Genomic DNA, 25540 nt, shown 5'->3' with positions numbered 1-25540 from the left:
AATTTGAAGACTTGCATGGATCGGATCCCGAATTTACAGGATTTTGAGTTTACTTATAAGCCAAATATATTTAATAACATTGTTTATTTAAATATTTTGGTTGAAATGAGTATGCAAAGGGTTTAATTAATTTTTTTAAAAAAACAATTGGTTCGACGTTATAAGGATAGCATACGGATCTAATCACATACTTTTACTTGTTTATAGAGTTCGAAGGCATGGCTTATTTTTTAACAGCATCAATTCCCTTTTCTTTTCCATCAACAATTGACAAAAAAAAGGGCTCATCTCGAGTAAATTCAAAGAGTATTGTTCGACGATTATTAGTCAAATTAATTGAGCACTCTCATAACACTGGAGTGTGTAGTTTAAGTACTCTTGCCGGTACAGCAAAATTGATATTTAATTGCATTTCCCAGTATTTGTATTTAAAAAAAATGCTATGGTAAATATATTTCATAACTGCCACTGTTTTATAAATTGAACCGTATTTATGTTAATCTTGTTGGAAATTATATTACTGCGTTACATTCATGTGAAACTCCATTAAAATCCAGTGAAATGTAGCTCGTTTTTTTTTTTTTTTAACGAGGGGCTTGAATTTATTGAGTGTAATTAATCATAATACCAACACTGGGCTACGATTAAAATATTTTTTTTATTTTAATTTAGATTTTTTTATTTTAAATTATTATTTTTTATTTTTAAATTGTTTTGATATATTGATATTAAAAATAATTTTTTAATATAATTTAAAATAAAAAATATTTTATAAAATAATATCTACTACATTGAAGAATAAACTCTAATATTAAAATTAATACCAGAATTCCTTAATTTTAAAATAAAAATCATCGTATGTATTATAAAAATAATCATCTGAAATACCGCGAACATGAATTTAGAATAACAAACTTAAGTTTATTATTTTTATGTTTTAGAAATATTTTTAAAAATTTAAATTTTATTTTATTTTTTATTTTAAATTAATATTTTTTTTATTTTTAGATTATTTTTATGTGTTGATATTAAAAATAATTTTTTTTAAAATAATTATTTTAATATATTTATAAATAAAAAATAGTTTAAAAGGTAATCACTATTATATATATATATATATATATATAAATCCTGGGAACTCTGTTGGAATGCGAGAAAAGGAAGACACAGACAGTATTCTAGGAGGGCCACTAACACTCACTTTTATCAAAATCAGTGAATAGCACACTATTCAATAGATTGAAAGGGTAAATTAATCATTAATTAATGACAAGAATTTCTGGATGTCGAAGCAAGATTTCCATTTTGAGGTGGAGGAAACAAAACAGAATTCAAAATCCAACGCAGCAGTCGTCTACATTCCACCGTGACAAGTGCTGGAACGCTGCCTCGGCCTCCAGAAATATTCGCCTGACCTTTATGAGATCTCATTAATTGCCCCATCCGATCCACCACTACCTTACAACAACCAAATCAACGCTCCTTACAGCTATGGTGGCCACCACGCTCTCTCTTCCAGTTTAGTCCCCTACAGTCACGTTGCGTTGTGGGTCCGTCGGTGTACATGTAAGCTCCACGGACCTGATTAGCACGTGACTCGTGTTATATATTTAGTATAAAAGAATTGAAATACTGCTCGTAGAGAGAGAGAGAGAAAGGAAGGAGGGAGGGAGGGTGGAGGGGCCGCCGTGGCGAGTAGTAAACATGTCTTGTCTACTGGGCCACCATGTGAAATTGTGAATAAAATCCTCAAAAGACCACCACCGTAGCTCCATAACTCTCTCTATACTTATTTATTCTCTTTTTTATTTTTCTCTCACAGTATTTCCTTTCTTTCTTTCTTTTTTTAACTTATTTTTATTTTTATTTTTACTCTCTCTCTCTCTCTATCTATTCCTACTCTATATCTCCCCAAGTAAGAAGAGTCTCATTCATTTGTTCTTCTCTTTTTAAGTCCCATCATCAAACACAAACACAAACTCTCTCTCCTCTCTCTGCCTTCTTCTTCCTGAAAACCCTCTCATTCTCACGAATAAAGAAACTCAGCACGCAATCTATTTCCCGTGAAAATATATTCACTAACTCATACAATAACAATAACTCAGCACCCCTCCTCTCTTTTTGACAAGAACCCTCCTCTCTTTTTGACAAGAAACGTAACACCAACTTGTACTACTATCGCTACTACACTCTTTTCAGCCCAATAAAAAACCGTGCCGTAGGAAGTTTTCAAGGTAAGAACCCTTCTGATTACTCGGTCAAATAATTGGCAAAAATTAATACTACCAATAATCACTCTCATGGACTCGACATCTGGAGGAGCCACTGCATCCGACCCGAATAGTGGAGAACCTTGTCCGTCAGCAGCAACAGGAGGATCGTCTTCAGCATCGCAGCTACAACAGCAACCGGATGGTTCATCACTGCCAGCACCACCAAGTAGATACGAGTCACAGAAGAGGAGAGACTGGAACACTTTCTTAGGGTACTTAAAGAACCACAAGCCACCTTTAACCCTAGCTCGTTGCAGTGGTGCACATGTGATTGAGTTCTTGAAGTACTTGGATCAATTTGGTAAGACTAAAGTCCACATAACGGGTTGTCCTTATTTTGGGCACCCGAACCCGCCAGCATCTTGTTCTTGTCCACTAAAGCAGGCTTGGGGTAGTCTTGATGCGCTAATCGGACGGCTTAGAGCTGCTTATGAAGAAAACGGTGGACTGCCAGAATCAAACCCTTTTGGGGCTAGAGCTGTTAGGATTTATTTGAGGGAAGTTCGAGAAGGTCAAGCTAAAGCCAGAGGGATTCCTCATGAGAAGAAGAAGCGAAAAAGGCCTAATGTTGGTGTTGCCGCAGCGAGTGTGTCGGTGGAGGCAGCTGCTGGTGGCTCTAATAGTGGCGGTGGAGAAGGAAGTGGTGGTGTTGGTGGCGATAGTAGTGCCGCCGCTACAAGTGCTGCTGCGGCCGCTGCTACAACTACCGTATAGTGTAATTTCTCTCTTCTAATTTCAATGTCCTATCTTAATAGTGATTATTAAGAGTTATTTATGATCTCTGACGATTTTATAAACGGGTCGACTGTCGAGCCATTGAGCAAAATATAGCTAGAAATCTAGTTTAAAAAAATCAGTTCTTCTTCCTATGCTGCTTCTTCAATGGAAGCTATAGCTAGTACTAAATTATCTCAGCATTGTAGTATTTACTTGTGAGATTATTATAGTGACTGATCAATAATTCAATTATTTGAAAATTTGCTACTACATAGAGAATGAGGTTGGTTGAGAATTATAAATCCTTAGTGTGGGCATGTTTCTATTCTCCTTCTTGGCCGTATTTGAAGAAAGAACGGAAGGTACCGTTCAGCAAGAATGAAGAGGCCTAAAACCCTTGTTTTTCTGGAACCAAAAGTACCTAGCTAGCTAGCTAGTCTAACTCACTTGGACTATCTACTCTCTAGGAAACAGACCAATATGTCTTAATTACGACCGCGTTATTCAGTTTCAGTTTCTATTTCAGTTCGAGGTTCTTTCTTGTTTTGACCTGTTAATAAGAAATTTATTGCGAGGAAGAAAATGCAAGAGAAAGAATTCCATGGTATCTTATTGCTTATTAAGATCATAATTATCTCTCCCTCCTTCCTCACTTGTTGATAAGATTGACCATTATATCTTAATTAAACTATTCTGCTTAAACAATTTGATTACTCTACTGATTGCTATTGGTTAATATTAATATAATTACCTATTATAGATTCTTTGTTCCTATCTTATTTTCTTTGTTTTGTATAGCTGCACTGTGTTTTGTGATTTGTTTCTAGCTAACATCAAACTACTCGAATTTTGGGAGGTTGTGGGCATGTTGGCAAGAAGGGCAACATCAGTTTTTACCCGATCTTTTAATTCCCTAGCAACCTCTGTGGCTTCATGGTCCCGGCTCGGGCTCCCCACCATGGGGTAATGTTTCTATGGTGATGCGCACGTGCACTGCTAATTTACACCCCATTTTGTACTTACAGTTTCAGGTGCTTTCTTCACTATGCTATCTAGCAATCCATCGTGATCTCAGATTTTTTTTCCAGAGATTTTTAAGGTCTCTGGTTCCGGGCTTTTCTTAAGGGAGTACTCGTTTCTATCCTTCTCCGGATCCCGATGTAAACAACATCTCTTTCCTATGATAACCACAGCTACACCAAAAAAAAGAAAAAAAAGAAGAAGAGATAATAGGCTAAAGCTACAAGCATTTATCAATGAAATGGAATAAGAGTAGTCCTTGTGATTGCTGCTCTTATTTTATTTTGGTAACCACTACCTCAGTGTGAAAATGACCAGGAGCCAACCTTTAGGTTCCACCATTCCATTGTTATATCATTAATTAATGCATATCTTACTATATATACCATATGGTATTCTATATATTTTGTTTATTATTACCACAGACCCGCAAACAAACCCCATTTCTTCCCCTATCCGATAAAATCTAGTATAATATACTGTTTTTTTTTCCCTGTATTATTCTTCCTTTCCTGGTTTTCATTTTCTTTTATTGATACTATTACTATAGCAGCAGAACTTTTCCTCCGCTTTCTGTCTTTTTGGTAGAATCAAATCATTTTGATTACAATACTTTATTTTTTCTTTCTGTTGCTCTGTAACTTCAACCGAATCGAGTCCTTAAGAAGTCAAAAGATAGATGTGTCCCTGCTTTAACACATCGCTTCTTCTTCTAGTTTGATCCATTATTCCTGCCAAGACATATAACTACAAAAAAAAAAAAAAACAAGAGGACAGTACTCTGTACATTTCATCGCTACTGTGGATTCCCGGGGACAAATTTCAAAGAAAGTGTAATTCATCAATGCCGTTCTCCTCGTATAGAAAATGTATCTTCCAAAGGAGTACCTCATTTAAGGAGTAATAGAGGAGCAGGGGAAGTGCGGGCTTGGGTTGGGGTCGATTTGCTAAGACTAAAAGCCTAAAACACCCTATATCGATTAGTTTTGTCTCACACCACAGCCAGTCTTAATATTGACGTATGCATTGCTGTGAGGAATATATTATTACTTAATATTTGCAACCAAAGGACGCACCACACGCCCTCTACTCGGAGGCACAAAAATAATGGACAAAGCAGTCGCCCTTAAGTGAGGCGATGCACCATGTATTTACAGTTGTGGTTTATTTTGGTTTTGAGAGTAATATACAGGTCACACGTGTGGATGTTCGGAGCCCAGTTTTCCAAGGGTCCAGACCATCTTTCCTGCCCTTCTAACATGATAGATGATCATAAACGCGATGGTCATATGGTGAGATTGGGATTGCTTTTTTAGCAATGTCCGTGATACAGCAACAGAGACTGTTCAAAAACAACATTTACAATTTCCATTCTAGTTTAAATCCTGTCTAGTTCCATACATATAGAGTGCAAACGACATGACGGGATGCTGAGAGAAACATATCAAGCAACGAAGGCATCGATTGAGTAGTGTGCTGGATCCACCTTGGAAATTTGGTCGGAAATAGTTAGTTGGACAAATCCAAAACGAGGAATCAACCATTTTCAAACTGCAGTACTGGTGGCCCATCGTGGCACCAACGTGCTCTTTCCAGGTAGTGTCGCAATTAGGCTTGATGTCCACGCTTTTCCATCTAGCTGAATTATTTTTTTATGTAAAAAATAATGTTTGGATGTTATAATTATGTTTTTAAGAAGATATAAAAATTTATGGCTTTAAGTTATAGGCTTAATTAAATTGAATAAATTGTTAGATATAAGGTAATTTGATTTCAGCAGTTCATGACTGAATCCAACTATATTAAACCTAGTTTCTTATTATATTTATAATAAATTAGGCTTCACTCGTGACTAAGCATGAGATGAGTTCATATCCTCAAAAAGACTCAACGTGGTAAAAGAAGGCAAAGACTTAGGGTTTTCTCATGCATGGAATGTCATGTTCCAGTATTAATAGCCAAATAGCGCTGGTAACTTGGATCAGTTAATGCTTCCAGGTCAAAAGAAAATGTAGACCTTTCATGGAGCATGATCTTAATCATCCACCCTCTCTTTTTTTTTAGAGCGGAGAAGCAGAGAGGGATGCGATTCAGGTTAAGCCTAGAGAAAAAATCGTTTGTGGTGGATCCACGGAAACTTCAAACCCTCCATATGAATAAATTAGTTTTGAAATAAAAATTTAAAATTTTGTGATGTGCTGATTTAGTCACAAAATTTATGTGCAAGTTCAATGCGAAATGTTGCTTGATTGAATCGAGAATAAAAAAAGTACAAGTGATATATTTTTCACATACAATGCGTTTTGAAAATATTTAAAAAAATTAAATTTTTATTATTTTTTTAAAAAATATTTTTTATTATTTTCATATCATTTTGATGTCCTATATCAAATTAATTTTTAAAATACTTTAAAATAAAAAATACTATAAAAAACAATCGTTATCACGTTCTCAAACACCATCATCTATTCAGTAATTTATTAGTCTTTTAATAAAAAAATAAAATTACATATAATTAAAATTTGTATCAGTTAAACAAAACAATTCAATTGCAACTTAAATAAAAACAAAATATATCATTTAATAATAATAATAATAATAATAGTTTGGAACTTGCATGTTCCAATTAGGCATTTATATTAGAAAATAAAAGAAATGTAGAAAAATAAATGTGGCCCAAGCTAAGGAGGGACTGGCTGTTAGCTTAAGATGTTAACTGTTATCACAATCATTGGTGACGTCTCGTACTCGCAGATAAAATTAGATAGGATGTATGTTTTTATAGTAAAATTTTTCTTAACATAGAAATGGTGATGACAATTCCAACCATTTTAGATTAACTTTACTAAAATGCAACTTGAGATATAATATTAAAATAATTACAAAAAAAATTCAAAGTTAAAAACCTAATAACCAAATACTAAAAAATAAAATTAAAATAATAATTTTAAAAAATATAATGTCAAGGAAAAAAACTTAAATCAACACCAACCACTTACTTAACCCATATCTTGAGAGATTGAAATAAAAATAAAAATAGACTTTCAAAAGAAAAATTAAATATAAAAAATCAATTTCAATAAATAAATAAAAAATAAAAAAAACAACCTAACCTAATCTAGTTAAGTTTACTTCCTCTCTTTTACGATAACCTAATACAAAGAAAATTTTAATGTAAAAGTTAAAAAAAAAAGATCAATATCATAAAAAAAAGTCGAGGGAAAGAAACTATAGTCAAAATGATTTAACTTGACTAATTCTAGCTAAACTTGACTAACATGTACTCAAGATAACCAAACTAAAATAAAAAAAAATCACAAAGGTCAATAATTTAATATGAAATAATAAAATTAAAAAAAAATCAATCTCATAAAAAAATATAAGAAAAAAATCCAAGTCAACTTTAGTTAACTTGACTAACCTATTATTTGGAATATGAAATCGGGATAATTCAACAATAGAAAAATAGAACAAACAATGAAGTCATGGGTCTAATAACCAATATCAAATAATAAATTTGAAAAAAAAAACATTAATTTTAATAAAAAACCTTAAAAAAAGGTCAGATTTAATCAAGACCAAATCATGAGACATGGATTACCTTATAGGAAGGCAATCGTGAAAAAATAACAAAGTAAAATTTCTAATTATAGAACAATTTAAAACTCAAACAATATGGATCAAATACAGTATATAAATAAAATGAAATAAAATAATTAAAGGCTAAATTAGAAAACAAAATAAAAAAAAAACATAATAAAAAGAATGAGGATCAAAATTGAATGAAAAATTAAAAAAAAAAAGTAAAGAGACAACATCAAATAAAAAGATAAATCAAGAAAAGGATAAAAAAAATATCAATCAAAATAATAAAGACCAAAATTAGATTGAATAAACAAATGCAATAAAATAATAATGGACAAAATTAAAAAAATAATCAGAAAAAGTATATAAAACATTGAAGAGCAATCGAAATTAATAGGACTAAATTGAAAATAAAAATAAAATGAAATGAAATATCCAATAATGAAATTGAAAAGTAGAAGAAGTTAAACTTTAAAAAGCTTCAAAATCAAAATAAATAATTATTAAAATAATAAAAAAAAACTTCATCACAACTTAACTGGATCTCCATCGTGAGCACAAGCCACGTTGCTAGAAACAAAATGATTGGTTGCTCCCATCATCGCCATGAATAAAAGATTTTGGTAATTGAATGGCCTTGCAAAAGCCGCCTAAATAATGTGAAGGTTGTCACGCATAAATATGTCATCAGCTAATCAAAATAGAAGAAGCCCTTAACTAAATGTAAAAAATAAAAAAAAAATAGAAAGAAAAGACTAAAACACCCTTGAAACCAACCTTATTTTTTTTAATTCAGGATAATTATGTAATTTAACTGTTTATAAAATTAAAAAGATAAAGAAGCCTCTCTATTTTGTAATTTATAGATAATTTTATAATAATATTAGGTCTAGCAACTAAACTGGACCCAATATCATATAAGCTGAATTCAATATTATTGGATCTGATAGCCAAGCTAAACTTGACAACTTTTGGAATAAAAAACAAAAAAGATAACACCTTCGATATTTTTAAGTTTATTTACTAAATCAAACTCAATATCATTATGTTTGGTGATCAAGTTAAACCCTATAATTTTTTGAATAAAAAATAAAAAAGACAATGATTCTAATAATATTGACTTTGGTTATCAAGTTAAATTCGATAGCATTGGGCTTGTGGCCTTGTCTAACCTAATAATTTTTTATATAATTAAAAAATAAAAAAGATAATGTCTTCTTAGCCTTCTTGATATCTATAATGTTATTTATAGTATAAATATTTTATATCTAAAGTATGATTTACAGTGTAACGAGTTTATGTATATAATATTTAAACCGTATTTTTCCATTCTAAATTACGGTATAATTTTTAAATGATTTCAATTAAAATTGCTTCTCTGGATATGATTTTTTATACAGTAAAGAGATGAAAGGACTTATTAAGACTCGCTGTCCATGGGGCATTTCTATGCTATAAAATATCGAAGGAAAAACAAGCAGTATGGAACTATTTCGTATAAGCTGCGAGCAGTGCAACCTAGCTATTTGAATTGTTTCGCTCCGCAGTGCAACCAGTTTGAATTGTTTTTCTTTTTGCCATGAACTCTTTAAATCTCAGGAATCGATTGACTAGGGTTTTTCACTGGCCAGAGAGTGAGAGTAAGAAACAGTCGGTGGCCCCCGGAAGTGGAGAGAGAAGGTGGTTTTGGTAAAAACAGAGGACCGAGGGAGAAGAACAATGCCTAGACATCACTGTTTTTTCTCTCTGTCTTTGATGTGCTCAATATGGTGGGTCCTGTATAGTTTGACAATCTGTAGTTTTGGTCGCCGACATGATATCTGGATGGTAAAATTTACTGACAAACGGTGCCTGGTGGTCTTTTTCTCCTCTCGCTTTCGTATCGAAACCCTTCCTCCGAAAGAATATGAGCCCACAGCCACGGCCACACCCACACCCACCGCCATCTATCATTTTCCAGCTTCGAAATTGCCTTCACCTCTTCTGGGTCGTGCTAGACTTGAGAGAGGAAGATCCAAATGTGAATCCACTGGGGGACATGAAAATCTCTGTATTGATAGGCTTGGGTGGGACCATGTCCATATGAGAGTACCCTTTGAGCGGTCTGCCTTGCCGGGAAAGGACTTTTGAACTTTTATTGGACTGGCTCCACCGTTAATATTATTATTTCGGTTGTATCTGAAACTGTGGTGACGGTGGTGATTGTGATGAAAGTTTAAAATATATTTTTATTTAAAAATAAATTAAAATAAATATTTATTTATTTTTTAAAAATTATTTTCACATCAATACATTAAAATAATCTCAAAATATAAAAAAATTATTTAAACAATTTTTTTAAACAATTTACATTACCATCCTAAACACACTCTTCGTCACTAAAACTTTCAAATATCATATCTCATCATTACCTATAATAATATTGTTAATTTGTAGTCACGAGATAATATGATTTCGATGAGCAATAGTGGTGTGGGTATTTCCAGCATGTTAGCGACTATAATAATTATATAATTTGTAATCGCATGCATAATTTTGATTTCATAGAAGTCAAGCCTTAGCTGTTGATGAGTCTAGCTTTATTCCAGTTTAAAACTACATACAATATCGAAGACAACTGTTGCCGGCGACCCCTTAACTCTTAAAAAAAAAAAAAACAATTGTTGTACCCTATTATTGATCTCAATGCTTTATTTATATATTAATTGTAATATATATGATATATTTTGCAATAAAATATTTTCTTATATTTGATAAAATATAAAAATATTAATTATAGTAAGAATATATAAAAAACATAATTATATATTAAATTATATAATTATCGATGGTAATATCTTTTCTCATAATCTAGTTAAAAAAACAATGTTTTATTTGTATACCCCAGTAAAAAATAGACATGGTAATTATAACAAGAATATAATTATTTTTTTCTTAATTGAAAGTCAAATATTGTTGTTCTAAGATCATTATATATATTTTTATTCTTACTTTGTCAAATTTAAAACATGTTAATTAGCATGCAATAGATATACTATATTATCTCTTCTAAATAAATAAACTGAGCATTAAATTGAACAAATGTCTTGTAACCATAGATATTAAATTAAATAAATAAATTATTGAGATCAATAATTAGACTCAATGTTTTCTCAATTAGGTGCAAGAATCACACTTTTGATCTAGTTGTTAAGCACTTAATATCGCTGTTTTTTAAGGTTAAGGGTTGGCTCAAGCAATTAATATAACATATTGATTTATCTATAAAAGATAATATTTACATTTCAGATAATAAAAAAAAAAAAGAGGGACAACTTTGTTATCTGTAAATAAAAAAATTTAGGGTGTTTTGTTTACTTAATTCACAGATTTTTTTTAAAAATAATTTTTTTTATATTATTATTTTTTTATGTATTTATGTATAAAATATAAAAATATTATTTTAATAGATTAATAAAAAAATTTTAAAATCAACCATTAATTAAAAGTTGAAAAACCCGTCGACAGCAGGATTCGAACCTGCGCAGGCAAAGCCCAACAGATTTCGAGTCTGTCTCCTTAACCACTCGGACATATCGACTGGCCTTCCGTGTGGCCTAAACAATATACATTGATAATAAAAACATAACGGGGCCCACATGGCCCTCTAATAGACGACATACATGGTGGGGAAAGAGCTGCGTCCCTTAAATTACTCAGAATATTCATTTTAGTATTCAGTAGCCTTTGTGATTCCAGCTGTCCAACCCTTTTGAGACATTTGCCCACATGTATTATTGATAACGCTCTCTTTGCTTCCCTAATTTTTAAAACCTCGCTAATATTCTAGGAGATTAAATAGTTTAGCTGATAATTGCTTCAGGTATAATTTAGCTCTAGCATGATTGAGGTGTGATGGAACACCCAGGTCATTAGGTAAAGGTGCTCAGTTTTAAATTAATCTGTCCTCCATAGCAGTGACAGCCGAGTCTTGCTAGCGGAGGATAGGATCCTTAGGACGAAAACTAAACCGCTGGACCATCCCACTCAGGTGGATACATCTCCACCTGATGGATGCCGTGCAGGTCATCTAGTCTATCAGTACCATTCTTAGCATCAGCTATCCACTGTTCTGCTCAAGTGGGTGCATCTCTATCAAGGTGTCATATTAGATCACTGCAACAAACCACAGGACCGCCTATTATCAAGCACAATACAGGCTACAAGTATTCATCGAGACACATACTTGTTGCTGAATTGATAAATATATACAGACAAAATATTATCTAACAGCACCCCAACCCGCAATCACAAAACAACGTTATCTGGTAGTAAATGACAACATCAATTGTTTTCAGGCGAGAAAGGGGGGTGGCAACTTCAGACATGCACTTAGCTGAGGACTGCTGACTTGACAGCATTAATAGCGTGCCGACAGCAACGCAATCAAACTGGAAAGTATATGGAATTGAGATGCACGCATGCTGAAGCAGCTCTGATCGCCTTATACTGCATCCACAATGATATTGCTGATTTAATCTGTTCCAATAGCGTTGATATAATGGTATCCCTATAGCAAACTGGAGGGATTGATTTTGCTTTTGGCCTTTGGATGGAATAACCAGATGGTTTGCTGCAAGCTTTGGGTGTGGCAATGTCTTTGTAGGCCTTGCAGAGGTATGTTATGAAGTCTTCATAATCCCAAAAAAAAAACAGAGTAATTCCTGAATTCCACCAAGTAATCTTTTAAAAGTAGAAAAAGAAAAGGAAAGAAATCAATAACTTGTGAACAACCATCAATTGTTCATAAGTTGAGATCATCACAAATAGCAAAATTGCATGTAAAATCGCAGAAAGTCTTGGTGGCAAAAATACGAAGTCCACAATCAATAACCATTTCTTATGGTCACAGGTAAAAGAACAAACCTCATAAAGTGGCTGCCCATCAACCACCACCCATGGCACATAATTATGTGGAGGCTCAGGGGCATTTGTTTCAGCTGCATATTTTAATTCAAGCTGCACAGAGGTACCAAGTATAGATCCAATCAGTTATGCATGGATCACAATTTTTGTCCCACCAAAAAATACCATAATAACATGAGGAAAAGAAACATTCGGAAGTCAGCAGAACATAAGACAACGAACTTTTAGGTGGAGGGCCAAACTGAAATACAGATAACCACGCAACAGGTGGGAGAAAGACACCAAAGATGGCATTACCACCATACACTTAAATTTCAGAACTGAGTTATAGGTTTCTAGTTGCATGATCTTTTCTCTCAAGACCATTTGATTCAAGTAAGCATTGCTTCAGGCTTTCCTCGCTGTTGCCAGACAAACTTTAAAGAGTTCTAAAGCAATTAAAATCACCACAGCATTTTCAGTACTTCTGTTCCAGTTCACTTTCGCCTCGCTGTCTGTTTCCTGTCTAGCCCAATTATCCCTTCTTTTAAACAGTATAATTGTTCTTCTGATATCTAATGAGCATGATTTAAACTTCTCTTATCCATGCTTCCGGGTTTAGAAGGCCTATAATCTATAGGCAATATATTCCTGGCAGGGTAAAGAAAACAGAAACGATTTCCATACCCACATAAAATCAATTCAGGAGATAAACTCACAGTAGCAAGAATCACAAGATCAAAATCTACCTTCTTAATACATTTGCTTCAATCAAAGGTCTTTCCCAAATAGTGACCCAGAAAATAGGAAGTTTAGACAAATAATCAGTAACAACGCTTAATCCTAATCAGCATCTATAACAAATCACAGTCAACACTTTATTGGAGCTTCCTATCATCTAACAGTTATGAAATCAAAGCCTTAACTTCATTGTGTCTATATAAAACACCTTCAGTTTATACGCAATACGCAATATACAATATCAGCTTCATCAACCAGATACGAAGTCAGTACGTTTCAATGATCTATTAAAAAAACCAGCTGTTGGTTCCTGTAAACTAAGAGTAGTCACCACATTTAGAGATCTGTTCTTGGTAACTTCATTTCTTAGTTCATAGAGAGAACGGTTTCAGAAAATACCCTCCCACGACTTGAATTAACCAACTACAAAAGCAAAGTAAATCTAACAGTAAAATAACATCATCGCCATATCCACCACCAGTATAGCACTCAGAAACAGCCCTTGGATCCAAACCCAATTCCTTGAAGCAAGACTCCCATTCTGGGTACTTCCTCTCATAAACCAATCTCTCGACACAGTAAGCAAAAGGAAAATGGTCTTCCTGCATCATAAACATCACAGTTTTAAGACAAAGACAAGCGAAACACACAGTTACAAATACTGGGCGCGTTAATTATCACATGAACTTATTAAAACCAAATCAAAACACACTTGAAGAAGCTAACGAGTCTAACCAATTTAGGCCAGGCATGAACTGCACAAACTTCCACTGTATTCAATAAGCATTCATATGGACCATGCTGCGATTTAAACATGAAAGAAACAAACTTTATTAGCTTAGCAATTCCTTGCTGATAAAAAAGATTTGGTCTTTCAAAAGGATAATAGTCAATGAAGTAAAAGCTCAAAAGTTTTTTTTTTTTTTTAATAAGAACCTGGCAAAAAAAGGTGTCGTTTCCTCTGAATTTGGCATTACCCCAAGGAGAGAGGTAAAGATTAACGATTGAGAGAAGCTCGTCATCTTCAACGAGCTTGTTAAGGTAACTCACTATGGAATTAGCGCTGTATGGACATAGAGATTCATAGTACAGTGCCAGGAAGACTTTATCAGTATTTGAAGGGAGAATTGTTGTAGAAGATGAAGAGAATCAAGAGGTAAGTGAGGAAAGAGAGGGTTGTTGTTAGACGAGAAACCATCACTGAAAGCTTTTGATATTTGCTGCTTTGTTGTTTGCTTTAATTCGAAGAAGAGGAAGATAAAGGAGCTAGTTGACGTTTTTGGATGTGAAGCTGGAGCAGTGCAAAGAGATTTTTTTCGGTGACAACCAGATGGAATTTGTAAGTTTTTGTTGGCTATCCCTCCCACTGGTTAAAACGGTCCATTTCTGTTATCCGACAAAGATTCAATGTTTTTTTTTAAGACCCGGCCTTGCCAACTTAATTAACAATATGTCTTATTAGCCGTATATGTTATTTTAATATATATTTGAAAATACTAAAAAATAATTTAAAATAAAAAATATTATTTTTCAAAAATAATTTATCACTATAAAAACAAACCTTACCTTAATCTACTCATGTTTTTAAAAACTAAAAAATATTAAAGTAAAAAATATTTGTAGATTTAAGTTAATCTAGTATGTGTTGGATAATGTACAGTTTTTTTAATTATTTTTTATTTTAAAAAACATCAAATTAATATTTTGAGGTGTTTTTTTATAATTTTAATATATTAATGTTAAAAATAAAATAAAATAAAATATTATTTTAATAGATTTTCAATTAAAAATATTTTTAAAAAATATTATATAATGTATTACTAAAGACACACCTCGTATCTCTGATCTTATGCATGGAATGACCCACACCTTCTATATGGGTTAAACATCCATGCTTGATTCCCTTTCTAGGTGACGTTTGATATAAAGTAGTTGGGTAGGTCTAACCTATAACATGAACATTAGCCCATGATTGAATTAATGAGGCAATGGTGTGAAGTATTCGCTCCGATATGGTAGTGTGGCATAAATAGAATTGAGCTGAAATTTATTATTATTTTTGTTAACCATAATTTTTTAAAAGTTTTGGATTGTTTTGATGTGTTAATATTAAAAATAAATTTTAAAAAATAAAAAGTATTTTAATATATTTTTAAATAAAAACATTTTATAAACAACCTTTATTGTATTATCAATACTCCCTTCATGAAAATGGTTACTGTTAGCAAGAGTTGGTCTTTCTTTCATGTGTTGATCACCCGAAAGCGTGATGGGAGAAAGAAAAAAAAGGGGAAATTCTTTCTTGGTTCGATTCTGCTGTTGTATTCTTAGTAGTTAAAAAAAGAAAGCAAGGTTTGGGGACGTCAGATGTGCTCTCCGGATTGTTCTTGAGTATTATAGTTATTAAAAAAAGTGGCATTTAAGGTAAAATCTCACAATTATAATATACTTTGTGATAAATTCAAATTTAAAATGCTCATAAAACTCTCTAAATTACCAAAAAAAAAAAAACTTTAAATACCCCAAAACATGAAAACTATTTTGGATCTAAGGTGTATAGACTTGAGTATCGTAGCTTATTTATATGCTAGGCGCACGCCTAACAATGTGTGATATGTTTATAGTGTTAAACACCTCAATATCAACATAGGCTTGGATTGTTATATCCAAGCCAAATATATTTGGATTCAAAGAATATGCTTGGATCTATTTTTTATTTTTAATAAACTCAAATACTTTATCTGATTTCAACATTTCATTAAGAAGTTTTTTAGGACTCTACATAGATTTCTCAATATTTTATATTAATTCAATATATATTATTTTGAGTAAAATACAATTCAAGACATTAGAATAATAGAATTATACTTTAGCCTCTTCCTTTTATAAAAGAACAAGACTCATAAGATAAAAAATATACTATGAATCATTTAAACTTAAAATTTACAATTTTTTCATTTTAAATATTTTTAGAATATATATTTTTAGAGTCTATCTTTCTAAAATATCATTGTACTTTCTCTTTTTAAAAAGATATTTATCAAAACATCTAAGAGTTCTAAAATCTATATAAATTTTTTTTTTTACAAATACTAGTTATCTTGATATACCAATCATTAGATACAAGCTACCAGCCATCTTAATTAAAAAAATAAATTAAATTATTAAAATTAAAAAATTAATTGATTATTCAATATATAAATTTAAAAATTAGTATCTTTGGGGCTCATCATTTGCATATGTATGGAGATTTTGGAAATTCTTGGATTACCATGATAAAACATATTTAGCAATGCACATAACTTATATCACTATCAATATTTTTTTATTTATCAAATTATTGTTAAACTTGAGTAAAATGTATTTACCAATATATTTTGTTTACCAACATTATTTTCTTGATATAATGGATTATTTAAGAATTAGTATTTTTTCTAGTTGTACTTTGTGATTGATGTATGTGTTTTACTTTATTGTTTGTTTGTAATACTTGATTTACGCTGTTATAATCTAGTTTATTTGACAAGTCAATATATTGCAAAGTATGAACACGTACTCCCAAATTCCCCACTCAAATATAAAAAGATTTTTTTTTCTTTTATATTGAACAAAGCAGTAACATTACAATTCCTTGATTAAAGATTGCTCTGTTCAGTTCTAAATCAATGAAAGAAAAAGCTTCTTCTTTTTTTAATATCAAAATCCCATTGGATTAAAGAAAGAGTTTGAAGTAATAACTTGGTTTTGTTAACAAAAAAGAGGGTATTAACTCGACTTGACAACACAGAGCACAGATATCTGAAAGGAGCTAAGAAGAAAACACCAGAGACCAATCAAGCAAGCACTACTAGTTTGAATCAACATCTCTTTTTTTTCCCCGAATTCACATTTTGTTCCCGAAAACTCTTCGCCTGACACTTTTTTGTAATTCTATGTTTCGCCTTGTCCAACTGTGATGAAGAATGGTGACCTAATTTACGTCTTCGAACTGATCTTGATGCATGATGCAGTGAATACTGGTGGCGGCTTTGAAACATTGTGATTTCACCGAAATGAAAAGCTTAATAGTTTGAAAGGGAGAGAAGCCAAGTCCTCTGCTACATTTTCTTTTAAGGGTAATTTTAGCAATTCAAATCAGAGTTGTAAAGATAACAGCACCCATACTTGATCGGTTGAACCAGCAAAAGTCTACACACTGACAGAGTTGAATACAAGCTCTTGAAGAATAATCTCTCAAGTCTAGACAAGACAAGTGAGCACTAGTCACTCGTTATTAGAAACTGTAACAGATATGGAATTTATAAGATCACACTGGATATTCTATTGTGATGTATCAGCTAAATGGAAAAATGAAAAGATTATACGAGACATGTATGTATGTTCAATGTCGTTCCGCCTCATTGCGGGGGCAAATTAAAATGGATTGAAAAGGAATGCAAGGAAAAACTACAATTTCACTGCAAGCTGCAAGACTGCTAGTTCTCTAATCCAAATCCAGATGATCTAAGGTCTGCAAAACTGGAGCCGGGTACTTTGTCCACTCAAGTATGTCTGTCTAGGAACTTCTCTATCAAAACAGAGAATGCAGCAAACCCAGCACAACCAACACATGCTGCTTTCGGGCCACCTAAAAAACATGGCAGAAGGGTAAGATAGGTCAGGTTGAGCAAGGCAAACTGCCATGAGGTCAGGTAAGGAACGACAGTCTCTTCATGAATTAAACAGAAAAGGGCAAGAACACAGCGAAATCACATTATTGGTTTTTAGAGCAGAAGTGGATAGCTTAAAGCCAAGTAGCCATTGGCAGACCATTTTAGAGATGGTTGCAAAATTAGCAGCTTGAAAACTCAAAACTCACACCGTTTCCCTAAATAATTCAACACCAAACCGCAACTGAAACAGTAGAGGGCACAACTAAACAGTGTTGGTGCAAGATTGATAATTTCTCAACATCACCGAATGTCATTGCCAAAGCTAATAAAACTCAAAATCCACAAGCAGAAACTTCACAGTTTAATTATCCATGCCTTCAATTTATTCAAGGATAGCATAGTTGGATAGTCTGGTGATGCCAAAACAGAGAAGCTTTTATGTATTGATATTCCAATTCCATCTCAGAAAACCAAAAGGAACTGGCACTGGATATCATAAAATAGTTGAAGAGAATGAAAAGCAGATGATTGAAAGGTTCAAAAATGTAATTCTGAACCTAAAATATGTTCGTTAAAGATAGTCATTCAATCAGGATGCAGGTAGTCACACTGCCAGTATTAAGTTGATTAATGCGCATTACTCAAAATAAACCAAAACTATGATAATAATTGATGATGCAATTAAAACTGTATGGCCACTCTAATTAGTCCATTCACACTCTTAAGAGACTAACAAAGACCAAAACAACCAGGCTCTTGCATGGGTAATTAACTGAAAGCCATCAAAACATAACAAATTAACAGAAGTTTGAAGTCAATGAATAAAAGAGGAAAGTTCCTAGCAGGAACAGCAAAAGGCGAAGCAGCTCCCTTCATTAGCCACGTAACAACAAAAAAAGACAGTGAGGTGATGCAGGACAGCCTAGGGGATGTTCCAAATCTGACTTTTAAATGCTGTTTTAGGGCTGTTAAAACTGTGCTGATGTTGATTTGTGATGGAATATGAAGAAGGATTTTGATAGATGCTAGGAGTTGCACCTAAGGTTCTTAAGAGTCACGCCTAAGGTTCTGATTAAGTCCCGCAATCAAAGCAAAATTGCTGCTTATTGAAAGAGAGCAGCCAGTTCCATCAAGGACATGGATTTCTAAGCCCCTAACATAAGTATTCCTCTTTAGCGTAGGAAAACCTAATAACTTTAGGACTAATAAAATAAAACACTTTCCGCACCCAATATTACAGCTACCATGACCTTCTTTCTCAAGGATGAGGAAGGATTTTTTGTTATAGAGGGGATAAAGATTTTCTTCACCTAGTATTATGATTATTAGAAAACCTCAACTAGTTTACAAAGTTTTAAGATAAAGGATTAGATATGCTATATGGAAGATGCTATCATCGTAAAATATTCCACCTAAGATAAGTTGCATTGTTAATCTTGTTTTCTATTCCTAACAATTTGCCATGCCTAATCTACCATGTGTGTGTGTCTATATATATAGGTGATAGTGAATCTATTGTAATGAGTTAAACCTTGAGTGATTGGTTTAAGCCTAATCATTCACAAGCGCAATACATCTTTGTCATTCTCATTTACAATATTTTGATAATACTTGGTGAATTGACATGTATACAGTTGGTGACTTTTAATCATGACCTATGACCAATAGTCTATCAATTTATGTCAATGAATAGCCAATGGGTTTATGTTAGGCTCATAGAACCCAACCCAAATCTTAAAAAAGATCCATGGATAATGCTTTGTTAAGATTCATTTATATTATAGTACCTAAGATTCATTCGCAATATTTGTTAAATGAATGAAGATTGTACGCCTCAGTTCTGCCTGAGCATGTCTATCATGGGTATATTTATTTGAAATAGGATTTACTAATATGAAGATCCTTTATGGACTAAATTGTTTTCACAATAAACCTTTTGGGGTTTATTTTTTCATGTGATGTGTTATTTTCAGTTTTTTATTGGTTGCCCCTTATCAATGTCAGTACACATCGGTGCTATAACTCGTATATGTACAACCACAACAAGTAGACAATTTATTCAAAACCAACATATTCATATCACACATTAATGAATCACCTTGTCATCTCCAATTGCCACCTGAGAGTAACAACCTTCAAGAGTTCATTATATTAGGAATCGTTGATGGATGACTGATCTAAAAGGTATAATGCATTTAAAAAAAAAAAATTACTTTTGAAAATTAAATTATAAGTTGAAGGTGCTATTCCCAATCAACATTCAAAGTATGACTTATTATAAGTTCATTTGCCTTAAACATTGAATTTTTTTATTGAAGATTAAACAAATGATTTTGGGAAAGAAGTATTTATGAAAATATTGGAATGTCAGCCTTTTAATGTGGGCTGAAACCTTTAATGAATTTTGTAACCAAGATACAAAACTCATCGGATATGAATATACATGCATGAATAAGAAAAAAAAAATTATGTTATTTGAATCGAATAACAATGTGAATATGCTTCTCACACATAAAGAAAATGACACTAAAATGTTTGAGATGACTATGAGATGACCAATACACATAAACTAGCAAGATACAACTTGAGGGATTTGACTGAAATGCAAACAAAAATATCAATCCCATAGTAAAAATTATTCAATTAAAAACCTCATTGATACATATCAAAATCAACAAAAATCAAAATAGTCATTCAAAAGATCTTTGGAGTTTGAAATTGATCTTCAAGGAATGGGATGAGGTTTGAAAAGCTGCTAGAATAGTCAGGGGCGATGCTAGATAGCGTTGTTGTTGTTGTTGTTGCTACGTAGTACTATTGTTGTTTCTTCCGCAATATTCCGCTGGATTTAGAGCATCAAAACTACATAATTTGGAGTTGTAAACCTCACAAAAATTTTAGATCTTCTTCTAAGCTTTTAAACGCATCTAAGCTTGCTTTTTTTCTGACATCTATAACTCTAGATAGAGGCCAAAAACCCAAACAAAGTCTAAGCTGAAATGAACTTCTTGACAGATTCTAACTTTTCTGTTTCGTCCATGTTCTGAGATCAAAACAGCAGGATTGAGTCTTAAACTCATTACAAAAATTTAGATCTATGTCTTATCTTTCCATTAAGCCAAAAAAATCTAAAATCGAGGAGTGTAGCTCCAATTATAATCCAGAAACCAAGCAATGATTTGGATGGAGTTTTCAAGGCTGTTACGTGGGGTTATAGCTACAGTTTTCTAGGTTGTATGGTGAGGTTTGGAGGCTGATTTCAGGGCTGGAAGATGGAGGAAGTGGTGCTGGAAAATGATGAAGAGGGAGATGGGAAAGGCTGTCAAAAACCTTTTTTTGACACGACACAAAAAATACAATGTAAACTCGGATCATAAAAATAAATCGTAAAATTCAAGGTAATTTCATCAATAAAAATGTTGTGTGCTTGTTCTTACATGATAAAATCTTATCACACAAGATCCAAGAAAAAAAGTTGTAAGTGGTTGGTAAGACTCTGTGTTTAAGAAAAAACATTAAAAATAGGTATATCTTCGCAACTATGCTCCTTTATTGGCCAGCACCAATTCCAATCCTCCCTCCAAATGCATAACCATGTGTAGTGTTTTAGCTTATCCGACATATTTTGTCTCAATGAATAACACAACACTTTTAGATATTATTATGCTTTCTTTTAGATATTGCTATCATTTCATAAGTTTCAGATATTGTTTGTTACACATTGTGAATATCAACAAATGAATCAATAAAGAATTATAGGCTTTGTATGAACCAAAACGAATGAATCAAACAATTCAAAATAGTATCTTTTTTTTAATCTTGAATTTTGGATCCTTGTTAGATCATATCTTAGACAAGTTATAGGATTTTCTATAGAGAAATCATAATGCCGTAAACTTATTTAAGAGACTATGGTATTTAGACATAAACACACGGTGGATCAAACTCCAGAGTATGATTTGTTACTCTTGTCCGTAAAAATATCTCTATAGAATAAGAATTTGCAAAGTTTTGTTCCATAATAGATAATGTTTTATTTGTTAGGAAGGGTTTAAGCAAGATGATGTTTCCTTCATCATTGATTGGAAAAAAAAAATCATGGATACATGTGTTTGTGAGGCTCATGCATTAATGTATGCAACAAGGAAGATAAAAATTGAAAATTTAGAATTATTGCAAAATCATAAAATTGGTAGGAAGTAAAATTGGTAGGGAAATTTTAATCAATTTTACTGATTTTAAATGATTTTACACGATTCCAATCCAATTTTTTCATTTTTTTAATTTTTATGTGATTTTACATGATAAGCATATGTTGACTTATAAATTTTACGAGTCAACACACAATTTTAACAACCTTAGAGATGGGTTTTCACCTTGGTAAGGAGTGAAGAGTTTGTTGTTTTTTCTTCCTCTTTATTTTTTATGACTAGAGTTTTTCTTTCAAATTTCAGTACACTTTCTCTTCTTTTTTCGCTCTTTCTCTCTTTATCTCTTAGTGGCTAGGGTTTGTGGTGGAAGAGATAAGGCTAGGGATTTTATATAGGAGAGATAAAGTTAGGTTTTTTTGTGTGGTGGGCTTCTTTCGTCTACAATTCACTCATCTATTTATAAGCCACAAATTTTATCTTCTATTTAGTTGCTTGGTCTCCATATAACCCAATTTATTTTGTTTTGGTCTCTCATTTCTCTTGTTTTATAGCTTTTTTAATTACTTGGTCCCCCAAGCAACTCCATTATATCTTGATTCCTCTTTTTTTTTGCACTTAAGTCCCTTGTCCATTTTGCTCCCTATTTTGATTTTGATTTTCTCATTTTAGTTTTTTTTTTAAAAAAACAACATTAATGTTAATTTGATAAGAAAAGTGATCAAGAAATACGAAATGAACACGAACACGTCAAAAACATATTTCTTTGAATTTGATTTTTTTTATAAGACATCAACAAGAGAAAATAATTGAGAATTACAAAAAGGACGTGTGAATAGATATAAATAACTATAATTTTCAGATTTTCCACATCTGAAAATTACTAAAACACCCTTGTATTCTATAGTTGAAATAGACCACATAAATCTTATTCTTTTTGCCTGCATCATCAAAGTTTTCCTAGAATTTCCAGCAAACAGAGAAATTACAGAGATACCCTTGTCTATAAAAAGTCACCAATCTTGCTTCTTTTGTTGTCCGCATCATGAGGTTATGCCCTTCTACCGCCGTATTAAAACACTACTTAGTTGGGAGTATAGGGACAATAGTCGGGAGTATAGGGACAATTCGGAGCATAAGGAAAAATTGGAAAGGTGAAGAATGAAAACGAATCCATCCTTCTAGTAGTTTAAATGAGGGGAAAAGGTAATCAAAAAGATCCAAATGATGTAAAATCAGGAAAAAATTTCATCTCATTTGTGTCTCTTTTTCAATGTTTCCAATTTGGAAGGATTGGAAAACTGAAGATTGATGGAAGGAAGGTATTCTTCTGTTCCTTTCTCAAGAATGCATCTATCCTACCAAACAAGGTGAGCACCTCTTCCCTCCCTCAACAGTATACACCCCATCCACTCTCCTTCATTTCCACCCTAATGAACATAGTGAATGGTCAAAATACCTAGAATATGTGATCACTACTATTGTGCTGGTATAAAATTTTCCACATTTTCCTGAACGTGTCCCTCTGGTTTCCTAACAGATAAATTTCCTTTGTTCCTTTGAAATTGGTTTGAAAGTGTATGCATGTTTACTGCAGATGTTGTTCCGTTTCACTAACAAGAAACTATAGGTAAATATAGTCAGGATTTTCATATGCAAAATAGGTTAATTTCATCAAACTTTGATATGACAAGTGATTTTATCCTTTTGGCCACATGAATTGCAAGCTATGATAAAGCACATGGATTCAAAAAAGTCAGCACAAAGGAGATTTAAGGAACATCTTTTATAAGCCATGAGGAGGAAGTGGATTGATAGGATGGTATCAGGAACCATGAGCTAACATATTTGAACCTCTACGACAAGCAAGTGCTGAGTTTTATAAATTAACCCAACATCTTGACTACTAATCTCAACCTGAATGCAGTTAATATGAAAAAAGCATTGAACAGCAGCAAAGTAAGAGATCACCTTTTGCTGACATTGTACCTCCAGTGACACACCCAGCAACAACGGTATTAGTGGTGTCATGTTTTGCCCGGGCCTAAAAACAATCAACAAATTAAACTCCTATGGATTTTTAAATTTCAAAGGTACATAAAAATCAACCATTTTATAAATAAAGTCTCCTTGGTATACCACCTTTTCAGTGACACACTCAGCAGCTGAGAAAACCAAGCCCATAATTGCAAAAGCTTTACAAGAACTCCAACTCCTCCGTCCCATTTGCTTCGCGGTATAAATAAATTGCTGTCTTCCTGTCATCTCATCTTGCATGATGGGATTATCCAATGCACCTAGAAACAGTCCCATGAACAACCCCAGCCCACCTCCTACATATAAACACATTATCATATTACTTGAAACCACAGATTTGAAAACACTCTACTTTTATTGAAGGTGAAATTTCTAAAAGGATGATTCCTTCCCCTTATTAGGCTATCTTTCAAGATCAAATGCACAACTAAACCTTTTGGTGGTATGGAGTCAAATGATAAAAAATTCATTTGTAATGGATAGCACTACGGATAAACCAGATATAACAGTTCAGTTGTTCCTTGATTGGATCATTAGCAAAAAAATGAATTTTTGTAACAGAATAATAGGTTCTCCAAGCCCCTTGAAAATTCATCGTAGAGCCGCCCCGCCGACTGGAAAACTTAGGGGAGCTCCTGTGTCAATCACCACCGTTGAATTCAAAGCTACGGTGCAAACTCGATTATTTCCTAATAATTGCTATACTACCGAAAGTATCTCGACCCAATCAATCATAAAGCCACCCAAAAAAATTTAAAATTTCTCATTCAGAGGCTAGAATTGTTAGATATTCAATTCATCTATTACCACTATAACTATATAAGAGCTTATTATCGAAAGCACGAACAAAACAAAACCCCATTAATTTCAGTGTCTTGAGAAAACAAGAACGAAGGCAATTTAATCAGTCAATCCTCACCCATGACTCCACTAGCAACACTGCGAACAGCACAGTTATTCCAAACGTCTTGGGCACGAACCTCTTCTATTGTAGGCATTCTAAAAGGTTGAATTTGCGTGGGTGTTTCTCCATCCTTTGAAGTCGAAGAAGAAGAAGAAGAAGAGCACCGCCATTATTATTGGATTCACTTCCTGGATTCTCATTGCTAGCCATAGATAAAAATCATACAAACAAGAACCCACCAAAGTGAATAAAAAAAATTAAAGGCTAAAAAATAATTAAAATTTATATATCATGGAGGTTAAAATGGGTTTGGGGCTTAGCGGCCATTTAATGAACGGTGTTGGGGTTCAGCTGAGGTTTTAGGGAAGCCACAGGAAGAGGAAAGTTCCGAGGTTTCTTCGTTGGCTGCAAGAAGTTGCTTAGGTGTATATGCATTGCGCGATGGATGTGAAGAAGTAAACCATTATCTCGGTGAGGTTGTAAGTCACCGTCAGGCGTGCTTTAGCAAAATGACTTTCGATTGGAATATTTCTGTTTCGTGGTGAAAAAAAAAAAAACCTTGACAATATATTTTTCAGA

The 25540-nt window shown here is 32.8% G+C and overlaps 3 protein-coding genes and 1 non-coding gene across 5 annotated transcripts; 1 reads left to right on the top strand and 3 right to left on the bottom strand.

Annotated features, from left to right (window-relative positions):
- Window positions 1-1853: 1853 nt before the first annotated feature.
- On the top strand, window positions 1854-3258 carry LOC105125926 (protein LIGHT-DEPENDENT SHORT HYPOCOTYLS 5). Its single transcript, XM_011026602.1, has one exon. The coding sequence runs from the start codon at window positions 2301-2303 to the stop codon at window positions 2985-2987; it is 687 nt and encodes a 228-aa protein (XP_011024904.1). The 5' UTR covers window positions 1854-2300; the 3' UTR covers window positions 2988-3258.
- Window positions 3259-11093: 7835 nt separating this feature from the next.
- Window positions 11094-11175, bottom strand: TRNAS-CGA (transfer RNA serine (anticodon CGA)). Its single transcript has one exon. It is a non-coding gene; the product is annotated as a tRNA-Ser (tRNA).
- Window positions 11176-11742: 567 nt separating this feature from the next.
- On the bottom strand, window positions 11743-14369 carry LOC105125925 (gamma-interferon-inducible lysosomal thiol reductase; the record flags this gene model as incomplete). The annotated part of the gene is made up of 5 exons (XM_011026601.1): window positions 11743-12317; window positions 12501-12593; window positions 13679-13822; window positions 13956-14021; window positions 14157-14369. Coding segments are annotated over 5 exons (813 nt in total), but the record flags the coding sequence as incomplete, so codon positions are not given.
- A 2994-nt stretch (window positions 14370-17363) lies between these two features.
- On the bottom strand, window positions 17364-25397 carry LOC105125924 (mitochondrial import inner membrane translocase subunit TIM22-4). Of its 2 annotated transcripts, none has more exons than XM_011026599.1 (4): window positions 24977-25397; window positions 24163-24353; window positions 23992-24064; window positions 17364-17847 (listed from the first exon to the last, which is right to left on the bottom strand). In XM_011026599.1, exons 1-4 carry the CDS (start codon window positions 25053-25055, stop codon window positions 17762-17764), a joined length of 429 nt encoding a protein of 142 aa, XP_011024901.1. In that variant the 5' UTR covers window positions 25056-25397; the 3' UTR covers window positions 17364-17761. The 2 variants fall into 2 exon arrangements, with proteins under 2 accessions (XP_011024901.1, XP_011024902.1); XM_011026600.1 differs by lacking the exon at window positions 17364-17847 and adding an exon at window positions 22746-23450.
- Window positions 25398-25540: the final 143 nt, after the last annotated feature.

The sequence above is a fragment of the Populus euphratica genome, unplaced genomic scaffold (assembly GCF_000495115.2).
Source record: "Populus euphratica unplaced genomic scaffold, PopEup_1.0 scaffold44.1, whole genome shotgun sequence".
NCBI lineage: Eukaryota > Viridiplantae > Streptophyta > Magnoliopsida > Malpighiales > Salicaceae > Populus > Populus euphratica.
This window is presented reverse-complemented; position numbering and strand designations above follow the sequence as displayed.